Source organism: Lycorma delicatula, chromosome 1, assembly GCF_047948215.1.
Source record: "Lycorma delicatula isolate Av1 chromosome 1, ASM4794821v1, whole genome shotgun sequence".
In the NCBI taxonomy this organism is placed as follows: Eukaryota; Metazoa; Arthropoda; class Insecta; order Hemiptera; family Fulgoridae; genus Lycorma; species Lycorma delicatula.
Genome location: NC_134455.1, coordinates 386836084 through 386860318, shown reverse-complemented (window position 1 = coordinate 386860318; position 24235 = coordinate 386836084). Strand labels below are relative to the sequence as shown.

The window sequence follows — 24235 nt, the reverse complement described above, 5'->3', positions numbered from 1 at the left end:
TTCTTTCATATTAATCATAATGAATGTTAATGTGTTTCTTGAATAGTAATTGTAAATCATTACTATTATATTCAATTATTTCCTCCCATCTGATTTCAGTTACTTTAATTACATTCATTCTGTTTATTTTCATCCTCTTTTTAAACTTCAAACTAGCCTGCTTACATATGTGTCCTTACATTTCATGAACCTCTTCATGCTTTCTTTTAATTTTTTGATGACTCCTTTTTAACAGGTATTTACCAGAACTTCTCACACCGGTTCCTCCAAAAATTTAATTGAAAACAACTTCATCTCTGGAACATTTAACAGAAGACTGCACCACAATTCTAAATCTTGAAAATACATACGGTGGTGGTATTCTTTTTCACGTACACATCAGTCAACCTTAAAATGGCCACATACACTACTCTGAAGCTTTAACATTAAAAATAATGTTTTAGTACTTGTTCTCGTATACTTGTATCTTGTAGTATTTGTATAATGTTTTAGTAAAACTTCCTCTTAATCTGCCTCTGAACCTTAGAACCGGTCTGATTGGGAAACCACGTCATGAATGACACCACTACTAGCATAGCTTTCAGGATCAACAGACATGCAAGCTCCGTGACTATAAATATGGAGGCTATGACTGACTATTCATATACTGTTATACAGAGTGGTATATCCTGTCCATAGAGTATATCCTATCCTGTTATACAGAGTGTTCAACTTAAAAGAGGCCTACTCAGTAGTTTACACTAAATGCATATTTTTGTTAAAATGCATATCTTGGTGTCAGATACGTAAAATAATGTGGAAGATATTGGTATGATTGAAGGTGAAGTGGTGAGGACTGTTTGCTGCCTGCACATTTGAGTATTACCAGTCTCTATTGACCATTGGCTTTTGAACAAATTTGCATAATCATGTGTTGTTGTTTGTTAAAATGCAGTAAACTGTTGAAGAATGTGTATTCGTTGTAAAAACTTATTTAGAGATAAAATCTCTTGTTGTATGTCAATGAAAGTTCAGGGGAAAATCTGAAAAGGAAACGCAAGAGAAAATTTTTATTCAGGACATTAAAGCGCCAGTTACAAGGTCTCCTATTATTAATTAAATTTCCTGTTAACTATATTTAGATATTTTAATAGTTTAATAGTAGTTTTATTGCTTCAAAATAATGAAGTTACAATTGTTAATAGTTCTTTAAAAGTGTATGTACAGTACTAGTATCAGTGCTATGGTATTTAGCAGGTCCTAGCATATCATTGGCTTCCATTCCTTTCTATTTCCAGCTAACCTTTTTATATGAACATAACTTCTTTCTACCTTAATATTATCAAGCACTTTCCATCTTCACCTTTCTCTCCCTCGCTTACCATTCACTGTATCTTCTAAGGCAACTTTTAACAAAAAGTCCTTTGGTAACACATGTTCAACCCTGTTTTTTTTTCTATCCCTCAAAGTCTGCAGTAGTAATCTATTCTCCCCCACTCTATCTCTCTCTCTCTCTCTTCCACTCTCTCTTTTAAGTGTTTTTTTGTGTTGTTTATTAGTAACACCTCATTATTACTAATTCTGTCTATTCAATTTCCATCCTCCTCCACATTTCAAAAGCTTCCAATCTTTTCTCATTGTTCTTGTGTAAAGTCCATGTCTTCGCCTCATATAATACTATAATCCATACAAAACATTTGGCAAGTCATTTCAAGCTTACTATATAACAAGCTTCTCTTTCTATAAAACCTTCTTTTGCCATTGCAGTTGTAGCTTTTATTTCATTTGTGCATTTCATACCATCACAGATAATGCTTGCAAGATATTTAAAGGACTCCACATCTTCAATTTATTTTCCTTTATAGGTTAATTATACCATTTTTCATATCCTTGTCAACCATCATACATTAGTTTTCTTATTATTGATTTTTCTGCCAAAGTCCTTACATACTCTATCAAAGTTCATCAGCATTTCTGTAAGTGACTTGATATTTTCTGTTAGGAATACCTTGTCAACAGTAAATCTGATGCACTCTACTCTCTTTCCAACAAATAATACACCTCCCTTTTCTATCATACAATTTTCTATGATCTCCTCAAGGTAAATGTTTTAAGAGGGCATCCTGAAAAGACAGCATCCCTGTCTAACACCTCTTCCAATGTTGCCTTTCTCTGTTAAGCCATTTCCTACTCAAACTTTCATTTCTTGTTCAAGGTACAAACTACTTATTAGCCATTTTATATAAAGTGTCCTGTTTTTATATTCTTATGTTTTTAATGAATTTCTTCTGTAATCTAACATTTTGGTTTGGTGATATTCTAAAATAAATACTGAATACTGAATATGAAAGTGTATTAATTACAATAAACTGTTCTTCAATTTATGCATAATACCTAGATACTTTACATATTCTCTTGTGTGGTAATAGGAAATAATATCTATTGTTCAAGTGCTAAAGTTCTTAAATGCAATATGTTTTGTTGGCATAAAATTCATTTTAGTAAAAGATAATGTGTACATTCCATTTTAAACTTTTGTTCAGAGTCAGACTAAATTTCAAACTATTTTCCCCAGCTGAAAATTGCTTAATAAGTAAAATATAAACCTGGTATTCATAATCATAGGCCTTCATCTATTCTTGCTATCGATCATTTCAAAACTTCTGAAGAATTATTCAAAATCAAATTGTTAATTTGTTATAGCCAATAAAAAAAGGTTAATATTATCAGCAGCAGCAAAGTTCATCAACAGTATAATAAATCAACGAATAAATGGACTGGAAAAATCAAGATTCTGGTTAATATGCTTTTAGGGTTAGATAAAGTGTTTGACTGTATAAATTTGGATATATATCTTTGAAATAAAATTTTGAATTACAGTATTAACGAAAATGAATAGAATTTAATAAAATTTTATTTCTATAAAGAAGGAATTCTAAAACCTGGTGAACCTAATTTAAATCTAAATGTTAAATTAAACATTTAAATTTAAATCAAAGATTTCCAAAATGACAAACTAAAGCAAATTATTTTACATATAAAACATTTTCAATAAATTACTTAAAATTATTTCAGTTGACCTTGTGACCTTGCTACACTAACTTGCTAAAACATAGCTAATTTAAATCAATTGTTACCAGATTTAAATTTTGGTTACCTCAAATATCAATGCTTAGTCTATTATTATTTATAAATAAATTATATTAACTTTACAAAAAGGAGATGAAGCAGTGTGGTGCCTCATGTAGTTCAAATATTCTTAGTTTGTAATAACTTTAGTTAGCTAAGTTGATATTATAAGTCATTGTGTTATTCATAGTGAAATAATCTAATCTTTAATGAAAATTATTTAAATGTAAAAAAAATCAATACTATGAGATTTTAATTTCAGAAAATTTAATATTTTGATTTAAATAATGCCACTGAGAATGAAACAGTAATGAAGAAAAGTGAAATCAACTTCTTAGTGGTTTTATTCTGTTGTAAAACCTAAAAAAAAATATTTACATTGCAATCAATTGAGAGTGGAATTAAGGTTATTTATTAATCTAATGTAACTGTACTCTATTACTCTATAGCACTTGCCCTTTCTGATGTCAGCCAAAGTCAAAATACTGGTGATTATATAACAAAGTGTACGTTTTACCACATGTAAATGAATGTTTAATCAGATGTAAAATTATTTACATCACATTTGCAATTACATTACATTTACAATTTGAAAAATGTTTAATATGATGGATATTACATCATTTCAGTCTTTGTTGATCCAGTGCAGGATGAAGACCCCTTCTGCAAGTTTCCTACTGATTTGGTCTTGTGTGATCGTGCAATCTACTTTATAATATAAATCCAATGAGCCTTTGGTCATTTTTGTGAGTGTTTAACATCCTGTAGTATCCACTGAAGTGCCAATTTAGTCCATCTCTCATACATGAGAGATGACAGTCCTCTTCCTACATGGCCTGTGCACCACCATTTTAATTCTTTGACTCTCGTGATGATATCATGCACTTTCCTCTCTTCTCTGATCCATTCACAGGTTTGTCTATCCTACCTGGTAATTCAAAGCATCCGTCATTCCATATTTCTTTGTGCTATCTGAAGCTTCTGCAATGACAGTTTGGTTAATGTCTAAGTTTCAGTTCAATAGATAAGAACTGGCAGGATGTATTGATCGAAAACTTTCTTTTTAAGGCAAATGGGTAGTTTGTTCTTGAAATTGATGTTAACTCTTCTGAATACCTGCCACCAAGATTAACCTGTAATTTAGCTTCTTTGATTGTATCACCTTCATCAATTTACCAAGATATATGGAATGATCTACCTGTTTGAATTCTTTTCCAGAGACAAAATTCCTTCTTTTCTAGGTAAACTTGTTAAACATGATATTAAACATATTGGATAACATATAATAAGTTTTAAGTGTTTTCAATGATTCAGTCATATTATATTTTGAAAATTCTGTATATCTTAATACCCTGATATTACTTTAGTGCTACTTTTTTCTAATTCTTTTATTTGCTTTCCAGAATGTGGAGTTGAGTTCCCTCCTATAGGTTATTGTAAAATATTTAAAATAGCAAGGAAAGAACTATTAAGTCAAGATAATATTAGTTATCTGAAGGATAAGTATCTCCCTAGAATTGAGGTATGTAGATTTCATTACTGTATTTTATAACAGTGTGAATGGTTATGAACTGTATATAATTGCTCTCTCTCTCTCTCTCTCTCTCTCTCTCTCTCTCTCTCTCTCTCTCTCTCTGTGTGTGTGTGTGTGTGTGTGTGTCTGTCTGTCTGTGTGTGTGTGTGTGTGTGTGTGTGTGTGTGTGTGTGTGTGTGTGTGTGTGTGTGTGTGTGTGTGTGTGTGTGTGTGTGAACACAAAGAACGTATTATATTATAAATCTTATTACATTATTATACCATTTATTTTATATAAGTCGGAATATGAGTAACATGGAAGAAACTGTTTAATGAGGAACAGGGTAAATAAAAGTAGAAATCAGCGGTAAATTGAATGAAGTGCAAGATTTTATTTTAAAGATTATAGAGTAATTATACAAAACAGCAAAAAAATCAGACATCACTATGGCCTCACACATTTCCTTTTTATTGTAACCAAGTCTCGTAGCACTAACAAAAGAAGAGGAAGAGGTTTTATCTCTGATAGCCACATAGGTTTTTAGTTCTGATAGCATGTCCACTGTTCTGTGTAGACGAGAGCTTGATTGTGCCTTTATGAAACAGCAGTCAGATAATCATCATGTGGTTGTTCTGATGGATGTTCAGGCCTTGCATTTGTATGTTGCAAGTTCATATTTTCAGTATAGAGACCCTGCTAATCGTCATCTTGAGCTCTGGGACAAGTCCTGAGATTCTCTGGTTCAAGTCTGATCATTATTGGTGCAGATATGAATACTAAGTCCTGTTTGGGGCATAGCAGTCTCACTGATGATGGTGGTGAGTTGATTGAAGACTTCATTGCCCAGTATATTTTGCATTTTGTCAGGAGGGCTGTTCACAAATGCTGGTATGGTGAATGGTTGTCAGTTCTTTGGCAGAACTAACATCGAGTCACCATTAGCAGGTTTCTTCCTGCCAATGATTGTGGCTGGGAGGTGGTTGACGATTTCTCAAGTGATCATTGATTAATTGTTTTTGAGGTTCTTTGAAGCTTGAGTGATTTTACCGATGTAATCATCCAGTTCAACAGGGTTATTTACTGCACAGGCATACAAACTGGAAAAAGTTTGTGGATTCGCTTTTGGCCAGGCTCTGCACCTTGGAAAGGAATCTGGATGTTGTACAGTTGGAGGCCCTCGGGGAGAGGTTGTCTGCGACCTTTATTGAAGCCTCTGAGAGTTTGATTTCCCAGTATCTTGGTCAGAAAACGTTACAACACGGTATAACAGAGAAATTTCAATATTGAAGCAGGCTGTCTGTCGTTTGCAAAGGGCCACTCAGAGAGGAGAGGGGGATTCCGAATGATGGGCAGTACTGATGATTAGTTATAGCGAGCGTAGGGTTTACTACTTTCACTTGGTTAGGATGGCTAAGAGGTACTCTTGATGTTCTTTTGTATCGAAGCAAAGGAACAAAGATCCATGGGATGTAGTGTATAGGATTTTGGAACACAAACGGAAAAAGGCCATTCTACTGAATGCTCTCTCAACCTGGCATGGTGTGGTATCAGATATAACTGAAATCTTACGTAGACTGCTTGACGACTTGTTGTCAGATGATTCTAAGATTGGAGAACCCGCAAATGAATTGTGACTCATGCCTAACAGATGCCTGGTTGTTACAGACACCCTTAGAATCGCTCCCTATGAGAATCTCTTCTCCCTCCCTATGAGAATCGATTCGGTCACTGGCCCCGTATTGTAAACTTGCTTTGCAAAACCGATGCGATTTCTGCAAGAACAGTGGTCTACATACACGTTGTCGGAGCTGTACAACGATCGGTGGCAGTTAGTAAACCTGCGTTGCTGCGGAGTGTACACGAAACAGCAGCGTAGTGTGTTGCAGGAAACCGTCAGCTAAATAAGGACGTTTCCTTTGTGTGTCGGTGTCCTTATCTTCGTGTTCGTGAAGACAAGGAAATTTCAGGTCCTCTGGCAGGTTCGGGAAGTGATTTCGCTCCGACCTCGCCGGTGGTCATATATTAGGAGCGTTTTAGCTTTTACAGTTTGAGGGGGGTTGTGTAAGAACAGAGATACTTGCTCAGATTACATTTGCGGACGCTCGCCTGGTCTTGTGTTAGGTGGTAGGATCTTACAAGCTGCAAAGGTTGCGCTTGGAGTTGCAACTGGTGTAGTTTTTCTTCTTTTAGCGGCATGGAGCAGCAATCCGAGGGGGTATAGCCTGGATGATTTGGAAGGTCTCGGGGTGGATGTTAACTACTTCGCACCGCGAAGGTCGATCGGCAGGTCGCCGCCGAGGCCGTGGTCTCCGGCTGGGTGTACTGCGCGAGGGGAACCCCTACCCCCTCGCGATCAGGTGGCACGTAAAACCTGCGGTAGCCTCTGTTTCGAGTTGTGCAGTGAAGGCGGTAGCTGGAACTGCGTGAGGAGAACACGGTGGCGAGGAAGTCGGAAGAACGTACCCTTGCGAAGTCGAGGGTGGCTGATGACAGCGGTGAGGTGATCTGCCCTGAGCGGGAGGTCTCCGGGGGGAAGTCTGTGAAGGTGAACTCCGGATCCAACAGTTTAGAGGCAAAATCTCCTCAAAAAAAATCTCTATTTCGGTCGAGTTTTAACAGCTTGTCTACTCGTATCTGTCTGTGTAGCTCGATGGTTGCTGAGCTGACATTAAACTGTGAGGGTCTGTGAGGGTAAGGCGCTAACCGTGCCTTAGACTCAGTCGTTGATTGGCTGCCGGGCAAGGTGGACAAGGTGGTGGAAGGAATCAAGGACTTCAAACCGGGAACGGGGAGGGCACTTCATTAGTGTAGTGAGAAGGTAAAAAAAAGCCTAACTCCTTCGCTGCGATAACAGCCGCACCTGGTCCTAAGCGGGTTAGTTCCCCGCCGCCAGTCCAGGCGCAGGCTACCAAAATTAAGCGGGCCACAGTTAACGTGGTTCCAGTAACGCATAGTCCGGGGGCTTGGTCTGGGATGATGGAGCTGACCCCTGAAAGAGCTCCTGGACCCGCGAAGAGAAATATTCCAAATCTTCCGGGTTACGAAAACAAGGAACCATGGAATGGACCTGGAGGTCGTTAATGAACAGCAGGCGAAGTGGCTGCTGGAGGCCGATGTTCTGAAAAATAACGGGCTGAAGGCTTAGTTGCTGGCCGAGCGGAGACCACAAGTACTGGTGTACAATTTGCCAAAGGCAAGAGGGCAGAGAAGTCCAAAATCCTCAAGGCTGTACACAGTCAAAATCCAGCGTTGGATATGACTATTAAAGAATTCCTCGAGAGGACCAGGATGGTCCGGCGGTTGAGGCGGAAAGAGGCCTCAAAGAGCCACAAGGTGACCTTGCCCAACATCCGGTAGGTCTTTGTGGCCGATGATCGGTTGTTCCTGAGGAGGATGTAAGGTGATTGACCATTCAGAAGTACCCCGGTGCTTTAAGTGTCAAGGCTTTGGTCTCACCTCTCTCCACTACAGAGCGCACTCAGAGATGTGTGGTGATTGCGCCCTTGCTGGGCACAAAGCAGTTAATTTCCCAAGTAAGACCGCGCCTGCAGTGCACTCCTTGTGCTTCGATGAAAGGTTTTGATGTCGGACACTGGGTCGGGGGCAAGCAATCCAGGTTGCATGACATAGCCCTGGCGAAGATCGTAAATAATACGGCGTATGGCGACGCCTGAATTGAGGGAAGCTTTCGAGGACGGTCATCACCTTGTTGAACGCTTGCGCCTGGGGCAGTTAAATCTGCATCATTCCCGGGCGGCCACCAATGAAGCCATGAGGGTCTTGAGGAGTATAACCTCTAGGTCCTCTTGGTCCAGGAGCCGTACACGGTCAGGGATAGGGTGATCGGCTTCCATGGGGTTGATGTTATTCATTCTCGTAGGGAATGAATAACTGTGATCGTAGTTGGCTCGGTTTCTTTGGGTGTTTTCTGGATTCCTCAGTTTTCTGACGAGCAATTCACCGTCGTGTAAGGCACGAAGAGTACGCTCCATGTTTTACTGGTGTCGGGATACTTCCAGCTTGGATAGTTTTTTGGCAGTTCCCCTGCCACCACGTCATTCGGTCGTCCTAAAGCATACGACCAAATATCAGTGCCAGAAACGGCTACTGAGCCTCGAACAGGTTAGCAACCAGTATCCTTAAAAACTTCTAGAGCTTACCTAATAGCGTGAGCGGACTAAGCGCAGTGCCATACACCACCGGCTTACGTGTCTCAACCGCTCCCTTTTCATATATTTTTCTAAAATGGGTAGGAGCACCCTGTCAACTAATAAAAATATATATGACATCCATAAATTAAAATTTATTTCGTTGAGACAGCAATTCGCTACCACGGATAGGTCGCTGAATGCCAGCAAGTACCTATCCACAATACTAAAGCGCTTGGAACCTTAATTGGCTGGTGGTCAGCCATATATATCTTTAGATTATCATTCCACAGCAGTGCGGTAGGAGTCTTTTCCCTTAGGTAAACTACTGATGTCGATTGAAAAAAAGCAACCACATTAAGGACTCCCGCACGGTCCGACAATGCGACTAACGCCGCATTGACTCGCCACTTGTGAGTAGCCAATTTTCCCCTTGACCTCTAAGTTCCAGAATGGTACGGTCTCTGGTCCCCAATGAGCAGGGCAGTGAAATATCAGGTGTACATTTGACTGGATCTCCCCGCAGACACACAGCTCATCAGCTACCAGGCGGAACCGAAACAGATATTGGTTCAAATTAACATGATTGGTGAACGCCTGGGCACCCTTTGCCCTTAAAAACGAGCTCAAGACATACTATTTCCCCAGATCCTGAATAGATTTATACAAGGATCTTCCCTTAGTCGTGGTGTGCCATTCCAGCTGCCATGCATACATCGCGAGGCTCCATAGCCTCTTCCGCAGGCGGGAGATGGGCAACTAATGAAATTTAGATCCGGTGCATTGTGATCAATCTTCCGCTCCGGTACTGGCCCGGCTCGAAACCGCATCCCAACCTCTTCGCAATTTCCACATGGCTGTCCGAAATTTCACCACTTAATCGATGGGGAGAGCCTTTCCCAATACGATAGTAGCCTCGTAGGAGGTTGTTTTAAAAACACCAGTGCATACAATTAAGGCTCTGTTCTGGAAAATATTAAGTTGCTCATTTAATAACTTAGTAGTTAATGTGCCAACTTTCTTTTTAGAGAGGAGCTTTTAACATTAAGAATAAATCTTAAAACAATAAGTAAAGTTTCTAATTAATTTAGAGAATGACGAATAGTCTTCAGCAATGTCTTTAGATAATGTAGTAGTAAACGAGAGTTGAATATCTTTACGTTTTTCAAATTCACAATCAGCCAGTTAAATATCACTGCGATGGCATCTTATCTGATAGTTTATTATCATAGCAGAGAGATCTATATACTCTCTTACGTTCAGTTCTGTTAACATCATTACTATTTATAGAGCAATTAAGAAAATTATCACTTCTTTTCAAATAGATGACTTTGCTGACGCATCACTAAAGGGTTATGTCAAAATTACTTATTCTATAGAAGAAATTTCATCCAACCTTCTATATTCAAAATAAATTGTATCACTACCCGAACAAAATTCACTCTCAAGATTCGAATTATGCGTTTGTTTGTTAATAACCCGTTTTTCTAATCAAGTAATTACATCCTTAAATACTCAAATATGAAATCCATTTTTACATAGATTCTATGATAGCTTTTCATTGGATTCAGGATGTATCCTAAAGTTGGAAAGTATATATTGCCAATCGATTTTCAGAAATAAAACCGTTTAATTGTAATGTCAGATGGCATCACATTAATTCTTTGACGCAATCCTGCTGATATTCTCTCTCGAGGTTGTTTTCGTGAAAGGCTGCAAAAACTTAATTTACAGTAGCACGGACCTGCTTGGTTATGTCAACAAACAACACTTTGTAGTAATAACAATAACTTCTTGTGTAATGAATTTATTCTACCATTAGACTGTAATTTTGAAAACTGTAAAAATTACATTACTAGTAAAGTAGAGTTGAATATTTTTACATTATCTAAAGATATTTTTTACGTCGGTGGAGAGAAAATCTCTAACAGACACCATCCACCGTAACAGATGGTAATGTCGGGCTCTCACCGACTAAAACCCCTTCCCCTCAACAACAAGCGAAGCAAGGACCCTCCATAAGCACAACACAGTCTTCGGTGGGAATCGCAGGATCGCCTGTCAGAAAGGGTTCGGCAACACAGACAAGCCCATAAGTACCGACGAACACATACATCCGCGTCTGGGGCTAACTCAGAGTGGTCTAATCTAACCACATCTTTCTTTTCTTTTTCGGTTTATCCTCCTGAACCACCGTACAGAGGATGAAGGAGGGTGATATTTATGAATGTAAATAAAGTGTAGTCTTGTACAGTCTCAGGTCAACCGTTCCTGAAAGGTGTGGTTAATTGAAACCCACCCACCAAATAACATCGGTATCTACGATCTAGTATTCAAATCCGTTACAGTTATCATAACGGAGAGATCTATATACTTTTTTAAGTTCAAGTCTGTTAACATTATTACTATTTATGGATCATCTTACTATTTAACTGCCTTTACTACGATTTGAACCTTAGAACTCTCGACTTCAAAATCAGTTGATTTGCGATGACCAGTTAACCTTTAGACTAACCCAGTGGGTTCTTCTAACGTCATCTGGCCTAAACTAATCAAACTAAAGCAGATGGAGAGCTCCCATCCTTGCAGACTGGCCTCCATCCTATTTCGCAGCCTCAGTCACTAGAAGAGAGGAGTTATCGCTGACAACAACCCTCAGTTCTCCTTGTAGGAACTGCTTGCCGCTACCCAGAAGATGAAGACCGGGAAAATTCCTGGGCCTGACGGTCTTGCGATTGAGGTGGTCCGAATTATGGTTGACGCGGACCAGTTCAAGGTCTTAGATGAGTTCAACTACACCCTGGAAAAGGAGAAACATTTTTCGTCATTCTCTAAATTAATTCGAACCTGGCACGGACCTGTATGTCAACATGCAATACTTTAACAAACAATACTGTACTAACAATAACTTCTTGAATAATGAAATTTATTCTACTAAATAATTAGGATTTTGAAAAACAAAAAAAAATTATCAATTCTTGTTTAATAGTTCGTTGTCTAAAGGCATTAACGGAAACTTTTCGTCACCCTCTAAATTAAACCGTACCTTTAGTTATTGAATTAAGATTTATTCATAATGTTAAAACTAACTCTCCTGTGAAAGAATAATTGGCACTAACTTCTAAAAAGATAAATGTTACATTTAATGTTTTCATACGACTTTCACAATTGAAATATTTTAGGTTAGAAATCAATGACATACAAAATGATCATCAAAAGAAATAAAAAAAGTAAATTATTCTCTTTCAATCCATTTATAGACTCTTCTGACATGCTTCGTGTATCTGGTCGCCTTTAAAACTCCTAGATATCATAAACAACAAACATTAAGTTATCTCCTACATCCAAGCGTAAACCTAACGAAATTAATAACCGGAAGCGAACATTCACGTCACCTACATGTAGGTATTCAATTAGTTCACAAATTCTTAGCGTGAAAGATATTGGAGAATATTGTACGATCCATTACTTAGCGGTGTTTAAAATGTTTTCTTTTTAGTGCCAAAAGGTTAAACCAACAACTTGGTAAATTACCAGCTGTTCGAACTGTTTCTAAACCATTCTGTTTATGCGCTGTCGACTATGTTGGCCCATTGGTGATTTGTCAAGGCGGGCAGAGATCAATAACAACATAAAAGTCTTGTATATGTTTATTTATATGCCTTTCAACTAAGGATATACATTTAGAATTAGTTTTGGATTTAACTGCGGACACTTTCATCGCCGCACTGACCCGATTTATTTCACCTACGAGTATTGCAAAACAAATGTTTTCCGATTATTTGGAACAAATTTTAAGGCGACCAATAATATTTTACATGAATTATTTTTAAATTTAATTCAAGGAAATTACAACACAATATTCAGACCTTCACTACTTCGCAAGGAATAGATTGGTCATTTTTCCCTCCTTTATCCCCACACGTCACTGGTTAATGTGAAAACTAAGTAGAGTGTTAAATATCACCATCGTGTTGTAGGACAAACTGTTTTTAATTTTGAGGAATTATCTACCATATTCACACAAATTGAAGCTATTTTATATTCACACTTGCTATATACTTTATTTTCTGATTCGAGAGATCTACAACTACAGTCTCCGGATACTACGTTATTGGAGCTGCAATGACTACAATTTCTAATCCTAATGTTGCAGAAACTTCTGTTAATCGCTTAGGCTGTTAGCAATAAATTTAATAATTTATGCAATTATATGTAATATTTGTTCTAAGGATTACTTAGATCATTTAAAAATAACGTAATAAATGGCAAACTACAAAGAAAAACCAATATAAAGGAAATTAAATTTTAATATTTTATACTTTAATACTATTTTACGAATACTTAAGTAAATTATGATACTTTAATACTATTTTGTGAAAGAGACTTAATTTTAATATTATTTAGTTTAATATTATTTCCCTTACAATGCATCCCTCAATAATTCCTTGTATATTGTAATAAGAAATTTGATTGTTCAATTAAACTCCAACCTGTCCATCACGTAAGTCCAAGCAAAAAGCTAGCATCTCCAAACAACCAATAGGAAGCAAATATGAGGTCACCTGACCGAACCAAAACGTGTCTGGTAATCATTCTCTTTAATTATTAAACTGTTTGTGGCATTGTTTTAAGTTTTTAAATTTGTCTGGTGTGTAATATTTATGAAAAAGGGGAATTTCCGTCAGACTTCAAAAAAAGTGTTATAGTCATGATACCAAAGAAAGCAGGGGCAGATAAATGTGAAGAATACAGAACAATTAGTTTAACTAGTCGTGCATTAAAATCTTAACTAGAATTCTATACAGAAGAATTGAGAGGAGAGTGGAAGAAGTGTTAGGAGAAGACCAATTTGGTTTCAGGAAAAGTATAGGGACAAGGGAAGCAATTTTAGGCCTCAGATTAATAGTAGAAGGAAGATTAAAGAAAAACAAACCGACATACTTGGCGTTTATAGACCTAGAAAGGCATTCGATAACGTAGACTGGAATAAAATGTTCAGCATTTTAAAAAAATGAGGGTTCAAATACAGAGATAGAAGAACAATTGCTAACATGTACAGGAACCAAACAGCAACAGTAATAATTGACGAACATAAGAAAGAAGCCGTAATAAGAAAGGGAGTCTGACAAGGATGTTCCCTATCTCCGTTAATTTTTAATCTTTACATGGAACTAGCAGTTAATGATGTTAAAGAACAATTTAGATTCGGAGTAACAGTACAAGGTGAAAAGATAAAGATGCTACGATTTGCTGATGATATAGTAATTCTAGTCGAGAGTAAAAAGGATTTAGAAGAAACAATGACCGGCATAGATGAAGTCCTACGCAAGAACTATTGCATGAAAATAAACAAGTACAAACAAAAGTAATGAAATGTAGTAGAAATAACAAAGATGGACCACTGAATGTGAAATTAGGAGGAGAAATGATTATGGAGGTAGAAGAATTTTGTAATTTGGGAAGTAGAATTACTAAAGATGGATGAAGCAGGAGCGATATTAAATGCCGAATACCACAAGTGAAACGAGTCTTCAATCAGAAATATAATTTGTTTACATCAAAAATTAATTTAAATGTCAGAAAAAGATTTTTGAAAGTATATATTTGGGGTGTCGCTTTATATAGAAGTGAAACTTGGACAATCGGAGTATCTGAGAAGAAAAGATTAGAAGCTTTTGAAATGCGGTGCTATAGGAGAATGTTAAAAATCAGATGGATGGATAAAGTGACAAATGAACAGGTACTGCGGTAAATAGATGAAGAAAGAAGCATTTGGAAAAATATAGTTAATAGAAGAGACAGATTTATAGGCCACATACTAAGGCATCCTGGAATAGTCGCTTTAATATTGGAAGGACAGGTAGAAGGAAAAAATTGTGTAGGCAGGCCACGTTTGGAATATGTAAAACAAATTGTTAGGGATGTAGGATGTAGGGGGTATACCGAAATAAAACGACTAGCACTAGATAGGGATTCTTGGAGAGCTGCATCAAACCAGTCAAATGACTGAAGACAAAAAAAAAAAAATTGTCTCTATGATGGAAGAAAGTGATTTTGTTAAACATATTTTAAGAGGCACTCAAAAGACATGAAACAAAAGTAAATCTATAAACGAAAAAAAATATATATGAAAAAGGTATAATGCATTTATTGGTTTTAAACTCTTCAATTCAAGTAAACATAAAACTAACAGTTTTCTTGTTTTAAATTAAGACCTATTTATGTATTATTTGTAAGAAATATATAAGTATCCAAATAAAATTCTTCAAGATAACAAAATTGCAAGCTGGATATTGATAATAAATATCAAGTGGCATAGACCATGTACAAATGATTACGTAAAAACTATAGGCTTTCCATGTTATTCATTCATTTCCATCAAAATCTGGTGAATTCATTACTGTATGTAAAATATATTTTCTGCATTTAACTTTGATTAAAACATGCCATTTTAATAATAGATGTTAGTAAAATATAGAAAAGGAATAAGGAAGGAACGTAGAGGAGGGGACAGAGTCCAAATCGGTCAGGTCAAAGAAATGGAATTGATGAGAAAATTCATTGGTAACTGTAAAGGCTCTGAAAAACAGTATAACAGAAGAAAATTAATTATTTGCGTGTATTTAAATAGTGAAATGACAATTACTAAATTATGGAAAGTACATAATGATACAGTTGACATTCAATTAAAGTCTTCTAGGTCTGTCTTTCAAAAACATTTCTGTAATGAATTCAAGGTAGGGTGTAGAAATCCGCATCTGACATATGCAATTTGTGCACATGATTTATTCAGCAAGTAAAAATTGGAAATGAAGAAGCAAAACTTATCTCATGTTGCAGTTGCTTCGTTTTGATATGCAGTAATTGCAGCCTTTGCCCAAATCTCCTATTCTACAAGCATATTATGCGAGACAGACTGGATTTTAAAATTGATGTAAAGCAGACTTAAAAGGAGAACCTTTCTTTTATGTATGGACAGAGGAACTGGGTGGTAAAGCATTTGGGAGGGTTGAAAAAAAGATTAAGAAACAAACCGACAATCATTACACCAGGGGAGTGCTACAGCTTTTACAGTCTTTTTTTTATAGATGAGTCCGAGAAATGCCATTACGCACCCCCACATGAATGTCGGACTCGCACGGGTTCGGCTAGATGTTATTAAGAGCCTATGTGTACAAGCATCCTACCGACTAAAACTCCTATCTCACCGTTTCTCCCCTTCCGGGGCCGGTCCTGCAGTTAAGCATTGCGGGGCCCCAGGAGATGCCTTTAGGTCTAGGGGTCCAGAGTCCCCGTGCTTTATCACCGTCGCCCATCGGCACAAGTGCAGATGTACGTCGACTCCACAGGGGGCTGTTCTTCGCCCCTTTACATTCAGGTCATTTTCTTCGCCTGAGTCTCAAGTCCTTTATACGTAACTCTGATTCCTTGCTGGGTGATATTCAGTCCTCTTACTGATCTGGGTTCTAAATAAGGCTCTATCCAATTCTCTAGCTTCTCTCGCTTTAGTTTTCAGGATACTTATTGCTACGTGTACTACCTTGTCCCATTCCGTTATTCCTATAAACGTGTATGGAACTGTTTCTTCCGGAGAAACCCAACTTAACCTGACATCTTGTCTGACCACATCCCACTGCTGGCATTGGTAGATGATGTGCTCAACGGTATCTTCAACATCACAGTACCTGCCAGAGGAGACGCTCTCCTGCCAAATCGATGCAGGTAGGCTTCAAACTCACCGTGTCCAGAAAGGAGCTGCGTGATATAGAAATCTACCTCAACCAGTCCTCTCTGCACCCATACATCTATTCTCGGAATTAATTTACGTGTCCATCCACCAGTAGGTGAGGTGTTCCAGGCCTCTTGCCACTCGGCCAGAAGTAAGTCCTTAGCTTCGGTCTTAGTCATACCAAGATAAATCCGCCGGAGCATCAATGCACGCAGCTGTACTGGTGGAATCCCGGAGATGACCTCAATAGCATTTCGCGAAACCGTGCGGTATGCGGCCGCAATGTTCAACGCAGCACATCTCTGAAGAGAGGATATTTTATCTACATTCCTTCTCTTTTCAAGATCCTCTACCCACGCAGAGACGGCATATAATATGATTGAAGAAGCCATCGTCAGTATTATACTTCGTCTAGAAGCACGAGGACCTCTGTGGTTACGCATAATCTTACTGAGATTATCAACAACTATCTCAGCACGTGCCAAGGTCTGCTGAAGGTGGACGATTTAGCTTCAGCTCCTCTCCAACCACACGACGAGGTGCTTAACACATCCCGACGTGGGAATACTGGTCCGAGCAACATTAATTTGCATTTCTCGCAGTCTTCTTCTTCCACCAGCGCTACTACGGAGCTTCTATTAGGCGCCAACTATAGACCTCTCGCCTCAAGCCAACATCTTATTTGTCGAACCGCATTATTGGCTACTTCCTTAACTTCTGCTTCAGTATTTCCAGCCACGAGGAGGGCCAAATCATCTGCATATGCAACAAGTTCAACGTCCCCATCAAACTTAGATCTCAAAAGCGAGGTCGTACAGAAGTGGGCCGAGAACCGAACCCTGCGGAACCCCTCCTAAACACGTCAAAAACCAACTCACCATCTTCTGTGGAGGTTTTAAGCCTTCAATGTAGGTAGCTGTTAATTATGCCAAGAAGATGCCCACTTACATTCCTCTCTCTCAGTACATCAATAATCGTCGGCCATTGGATACTACCAAAGGCGTTGCTGACGTCTAAGACCACTAACGGGATCCTCCGTCGACGCCCGGTGCCACTACTACGATCTCTAGTTGATCCAGTTATGCGTTTCAACGCTTCAATTGCGGACTTCCCCCAACAAAGTCATACAGATCAGGGGAAAGCCCACCCTTTGCTTCCATCTCTCACCAGAGCCTGTCAGTGATAAGTCTCTCCAACAGCTTTCCCAGGGTGCTGAGCAAGCATATCGGACGATATTAGATAACTCTCCAAAGCATGTTGTCACCCTTCTATGGCACCAGGATCAACCGCGCTTCCCTCCAACAGGAAGGAAAGAGACAGCTCTCCAAAGCTGTATTATAGGCGTCCAGTACGACCCAAAGATGTCTTGTCACCACTAATTTAACGAGAGATCCAGGGACCTCGTCCATCCCCGGACTCTTATCTGCACTAACTCACTTGGCCGCCAGTCTCAGCTCCTCAATGGAGAATCTTTGCTCGTGCTCCGGGGCTATCATTCCACGGAGCTTCAGTTACAGGGAATAGCTCCTTGACCACCCGAAATGTTGTCTCTCGTGATAGGAGGGAGATGGGTGACCAAACTTGTTCAATTTTATATGCACCCCCCAAGGATTAACGTCCAGATCTGCTACCGCCCAGGCTTTCGCCTTGGCCTCCTTAATAGCCGCACAAAGGGACTTTCTTGCCTGTCGGTACGTAACAAGTAACTCGTCTACATCATTAGAAGCTCTCCTCGTTGCTCTCTGGAGTTTCCTTCTTGCAGCAATTGCAGCTGCTCTCCTCGTAGCAATCACATCAGTCCACCAGTGGACTCCTCTTTGCTGGCCCCTCCGGTCGTCCGCCTCGACTGCGCTTATCACACAACACCTCCATAAGCCCTTCAGTTGTGATCGCCCGAGCAGAGTCCCATCGATAAGCCACCCTGTCCACAATACGTTTGGCCCGAAGTTCTGTTGGCCGCTACCTTTGTCTACGAACAGGGATTCCCGACCTTCCACACTCCACCGTGGACATAATAACCAAATGGTCACTCGCCCACTCTTCCTCACAAATCCACCAGTCCTTGATCCAAAGGGCAATCCTATCAGAGGACAACCGAATTCATTGGCAGGGGACGAGACCTCGCCCCCTGCCAATGAAGGTGGGCGAGGATCCAGTATTATGCGTCTCAAGGCTGGCAGCATTAAACATAGCAGCAAGTATGTAGCCTCGCGGAGTAGATCTCATACCGCCTAACTCTCGACATTCGGAGTTTAAATCTCCAGTAAGTACCACAGGCTTTCTAGAACTGCGTATACATACCTCCAAGTCATCAATAAATTGCTGAAACCTCTCATTTTCAGAATTCGGGGAGATGTAGCCTGAGACTACGCTAAAGTCAGCCAGTTCTACCATTACGTCTAAATAATACGGGATATCGCATATCTGCACGACACATTGAGAATCGCTGCATCCGCATCTATGCCCACTATCCACTGTAACGCAACCACTCTTCTCAGATCGGGTTTAGCCACGGTAAGGAAATTAACATCTTGGTCTAGCGATGACCTCCAAATAAGATCGTGAACTATGGTACTCCTGTTGGCATTAATTAGCATTATTTTCATTTGTATTAATCCCAATCCAATGACCGACCACACCACATACAACACATCTGGATGGCACAGATCAGTTCGCTCTTTGAGGACCCTGTCCACCGCAATTATTGCATTTATTACTACTGTCAGGAACTTAGCAATGGGTAGCAGGCTTCCACAAATCAACTCGGCAGAACTGCCAGCCCACCAAGATACAGCAACCGGCAGTCAATTTGGCTGCCAGCAGGCGACAATATCACTGTCGCATGCTGCGTCCTGCCAAATGCAGTCTCAGTAAAGCAACCCACGCAGTAGTCACCACCCAATTTCTTATTCACGGCCAGCAGTACTTCCTCTTCGGTGGCCTCAGCGTCCAAATCTTTTACATGTACTATCGCCTTCCCGGTTGAGAGTCCTTTATCAATGAACTTGACATAAGGAGTCTGAGCAGCAATCTTTTCCTTAAGGCTGGCAGTCGCCTTGTGTCCTTCAACCCGCCGGACTTCAATATATTTACCCTATCCTTGGCGTACTGAGAATATACTCTTAAACATAGCATCCCCAACAGAAGTTTTAACCATGCGTAATATAATAAGTCGTTCCTTTCCGTCGTACAACCTCAGTGGTAGCTCTAGGTTGATGACGTCTATCAGACTCATCCGGTTCTCCGGTGAGGTACAGCGTGCAATCAATCAACCGTCGTCTGGCCTATTACTCCAATGTCTTCTTAACGATTGCCCCTAGTTTCCCTTTAGTTGTAGAGAAAACCAACGAACGATTCTCCTTATCCCAACCCCGTAGGGAGAAGACGCCCACTTTGTGACGTTACCGGTCGCCACACCACCCCCTCCATTCCGAGCCCTGATGGGTTTTACCGAAGGTCGTCTTTAGACCCTCTAACTGATTACATCTCACAGTCATCAGCCAGGCTTCGGTCGGGATGCCACCGATGTAAATGTCTCGGCAGGCATTTGTATCAGTAAAATGCACATCATATTTCGCCTTCATGTAGGCCTCAAACGGACATCTTCACATCTAACCTAGCATGATTCCCTCAAACTAACTAACTTCTTATTAAGACCCAGTAGAAGACTGTCAACGTCTTCTCCTTCATCGATCACTGCCAAAACAAAAGTATCGCCAGCCACTGTGAGTTATTCACCTAGTATCTCTACAAAACCCACGCTGCGAATGACAGAACCAGGGGCTAAAGTACTCCTGTTGAGCTTCAGCCTCGCCCCAGGGCAGACCCCACAAACATGAGTTGCAAAGGGGGTCCGTTTATCTCCAGTAAGGCCCAAGATATATATCTTGGGTTAAGGATCCTCCTCGCCAGGTAGCCACTTCTCCTCCGACGCCCTTTCATAGGCTTTATCTCCCAGTTAGCACTTGTTTAAACTCCTCAGTGATCCCAGATGTTAACATGCTCTGCAATGTATCCAGATCAGTTCTCACTGTTTGCGTATATTTGTCAGACGTATTTTTCTTGACCTCCAAATCCTGAATAACTTCCTTAACATCCCAGCAAGGTTAAGGATTTTGTTCACCGACAGAGTAATAGTCTTCTTAGTCGTGGGATGACTTTTTCACAGATATTGAAGTCCCTTTATCTACTCAATTAATGTTTCAATCTCCGATGCAATCTCTTCGCCCGAATCATTACTAGGCACTCTTTTCGTTTTTTACGTTTCTCCTAGAGCCCCTAATCTAGCACACCAGTCTTAGACAGATCAGCGGCAATAGTTGACGGGGTAATGACGGGTGATCTTGCAGTCTTCTTAGATCTTCTAAAGGAAGCCTCAAATTCCATTTCCTAAAGAGGCTCAGCCGTCCTAGGAAGTGGAGTTCACCAGATAAAGAAGGCGAAATTCTTGAGAATTTGAGTCCCCACTCGATATTTTTTGGTGGGTCCGGGTGTAACGGTGTAAGGGGGGGGGTTTGGCGGAGGTAGAATGTATTCCTACAAATCCGACCTCGGGGTCAAAATTTGTGAGGGGTAAAATATGCGGTCGGGTGTGGGTCGCGTAAATCCAAGAGGGATTTGTGATTGGGGATATGGGTAAGGAGTTACCCATACCCCCAACTTACCTACTTACCTACATAAGTAGATAAGTAAAAGAAGTTCCCCGCCCAAATTAGTAACACTTTGGGACTTCGAAAAAATTCTGTACGTAGCAGCTCAGGAAAATTTTCAAAGTCCTTGTTTACCAGAAGAATGATGACTTATTCTTCCTGCAGCAACTTGCCAATCGATTAAGAATAATATTCACCAAGTAACAGGTTATGTAGAACCAACTTCAATGTATTTCTTATGGGAAATATAGACCCGTAGAAAAAATAAAAAAAGCAGTATTAATCCATGTTCAAAATTCACAAAAGTTTACAGGCATGTTCACAATTCACCAACCAATAAACCAAACAAAAAACACCAAATAACCGAACTAAGTAGCAAAAATCACAATGCAAAATAACAGTAGGTCTACACCCTATGAATACTCCAACTCAACTTTTACAGTGTATTTGGAAATATAACAAAATTTGGGAATGGATTGATTGGGATTTATTAAATACAAAATTATTATCTAGTATTTTCAAAAATCTTAATAATATTAGTACCTTAAAAAGATTCACATTAAGAAAGTTAAAACTGGAAATAAAGCTTCAGTTGTGGTTCAATCATTTCTGTGTTTCAAATTTCAAGATGTAAATGAGCAGTTGACTGAAATGATCTAAATGAATTGATTGAAGTGTGGTTGGACTCCAGCAAAATGTTCCATTTTTTATTTACAACATATACAATTTATTGTATAGGCATCAACATAGCATCATGGCATAAAAGTAGCAAAGAAGGATGCTAATATTCTTCTGACAGATTTGTTTGGTGAGTGTTGGAGAAATGAAGATCAGCGGTTGTGGTATGGTAATATAATTGATGGAAGAACAAAATCTGATGACAACAACTAAGAACAGCAGCTTTGTGACTGTTTGAAAGATGACTGGATATAATTTTTAATGAAATGTATAAACGTATCAGTTAATCATTAATACTACTTTGTTTATCTTATAATCATACTTAAAAACATTTGATTAAATAAAATAAAACAAGTTTCAGTATTATCTTACATGTTCAATCGATGTCAAACAAATCCCAAAACCACCCAAGCCAAAATTGATATGCCCATTCTTATTGAGCAAAACCAAACATTTCCGTATTTTATAGTAAAATGTATAATTAATAAATAATTTATGATTTGAAATATATATATATATGAGATGCTTTATTTATTTATTTTTCATTAAAAAAAATTGCTAGTATTAATATGACCACTGTTTATAGAAAATTAGTTTTTCACATTTCCTGAAAAATTTGATATGGTGGACATGTTTGTGTGCTTTAGTATTCATCAGTATGACTTGATTAAGTTTTAATTGTTTCTGCCAAAACATACCAGTTAAACTGTTTGCTCTGACAAACAATAATCAGTAATTCAGTAGTGATTATTTTTCATATCCAGTACTAATTAATTAATTCTCACCAAAGCTACAATTAAATCAATGTTTTTATTAAGCATTACTTGTGACATATTATAAAATATTGAATATAAACATAACTTGACAAGTAAATGCATGTTTGTAGATTGATGCGTGTTTGTAAATGCAAAAACCTCACATCTGCTAGATCTACTGTATATTTTAATTTTGCCTTCTGATTATTTAACTTTTTTATGCAGATATGGATGAATTCATACGATAATGATGAAGAATGTGATGGTGAAGATGAATATAACAACAATGAAGAATACAATTGCAAAGATGATGAAGAATATGATGATGAAGATGAATATAATGGCAGTGAAGAATATGACTGCACTGATGATGAAGAATGTGATGGTGAAGATTAATATAATGGCATTATTCTAATAAAGAATGTGAAAACCATTCTTCATAAGAAAATTAATAAACGGTAGTGAAGAGTACGATTGCAGAAAAGATGACAGATTCTATTACTAATTTTTTTTCATATTGTATGTTATTTTTGTAAAATATAATTATATTCTTTTTTATTATTTCTTTTTTGCACCCATCCCACCATGTTAAATTTAGATTAAGTAGCACTTCACCAAAAAGTTTGATATTTATTGTGTTTTTCTTTTTAATATGAAGTATTTGTTTTAATAATTTAATTATATTTTGTCTTCATAATAGTTGTTTATCTGTAGAGATTACATTTACATTTATATAGTATTTTATGTTGAAGTTATATATGTAATGGAATTAAACTTGATATTTATTCTGATTGATGAAATAGCCATGAAAATGAGGCAAAAACTCCATAAATCAATTAATATAGATCATCTCTTCAGATCTTTCACTAGTCATTGTTAGTTTTCAATAACACATGTATTATTCATTACATGTTAAATAATCATATCTTAAGATTCATGCTTCTTGCTGGTTTTAAATGTACATGAAAACAAATTAATTTTTTTAAATTTTATATATGCTTTTTTTTTAATTCAACACCCTTTTTATTAGTTTTTTCTTACCATATAGATTGCAGGCAAAGTTGGAGTACTAGTTAAGAATGACTTATGTACACTCTACATTAACATCATTTAATTATTTATTTATCATAAATGATGATCTGGGGTTTTGATGCCTCTGGCCAATTTTCAACAATTTAATCCATTTTAATTTAATGATTTTCTCAAATTGTTGAATGTTTAACATTTTTTCTCACAAAAAAGTTAAAAGTAGACTTATTGCAGTTCTAAAAATAAGACTGCCGCAGAATTAATATGTCTGAAAGAGGTAATATCTACTTAAATTTTGATTTATCTGTAACAGTCCTAATGAACACTTAAAAAACTAGAAAAATTAAGTTAATAGCTGTACCTAATATTAGTATATATACTTTGCTATAATGAACATACTGGAAGGTGGTTGGTATATTAGGAATCACATACGAAATGAAAATAAATATGGAAACGGCTTCATTTTTCAAAACTGAGGGGTACTAGAAGGTAGAAGTAAGTGTAGACCAGCAGAGTTACAATTATTTTTTTACAGTTTTTGAAGTATTTGTCTTGAATCACCAAATTGAAACAAACTTTTTTTAAACTGATAGCTGGACATGTGATACATATTTTTAATGTA

At 38.1% G+C, this 24235-nt stretch overlaps 1 protein-coding gene across 4 annotated transcripts in view; it reads left to right on the top strand.

The window, feature by feature from the left end:
* LOC142317329 (BTB/POZ domain-containing protein 6-like) overlaps positions 1 to 23136 on the top strand; it is a 69733-nt gene extending 46597 nt beyond the window's left edge. For 3 of the 4 annotated variants that reach the window (XM_075353792.1, XM_075353794.1, XM_075353791.1), the window contains 2 exons: positions 4512 to 4630; positions 22810 to 23136. In XM_075353792.1, the coding sequence (XP_075209907.1) occupies positions 4512 to 4630; positions 22810 to 22980 (290 nt within the window). In that variant the 3' untranslated portion in view covers positions 22981 to 23136. Of the gene's footprint in view, positions 1 to 4511; positions 4631 to 22809 lie in introns of those variants that run through there. The other variant, XM_075353793.1, reaches the window with a different exon arrangement.
* Positions 23137 to 24235: the final 1099 nt, after the last annotated feature.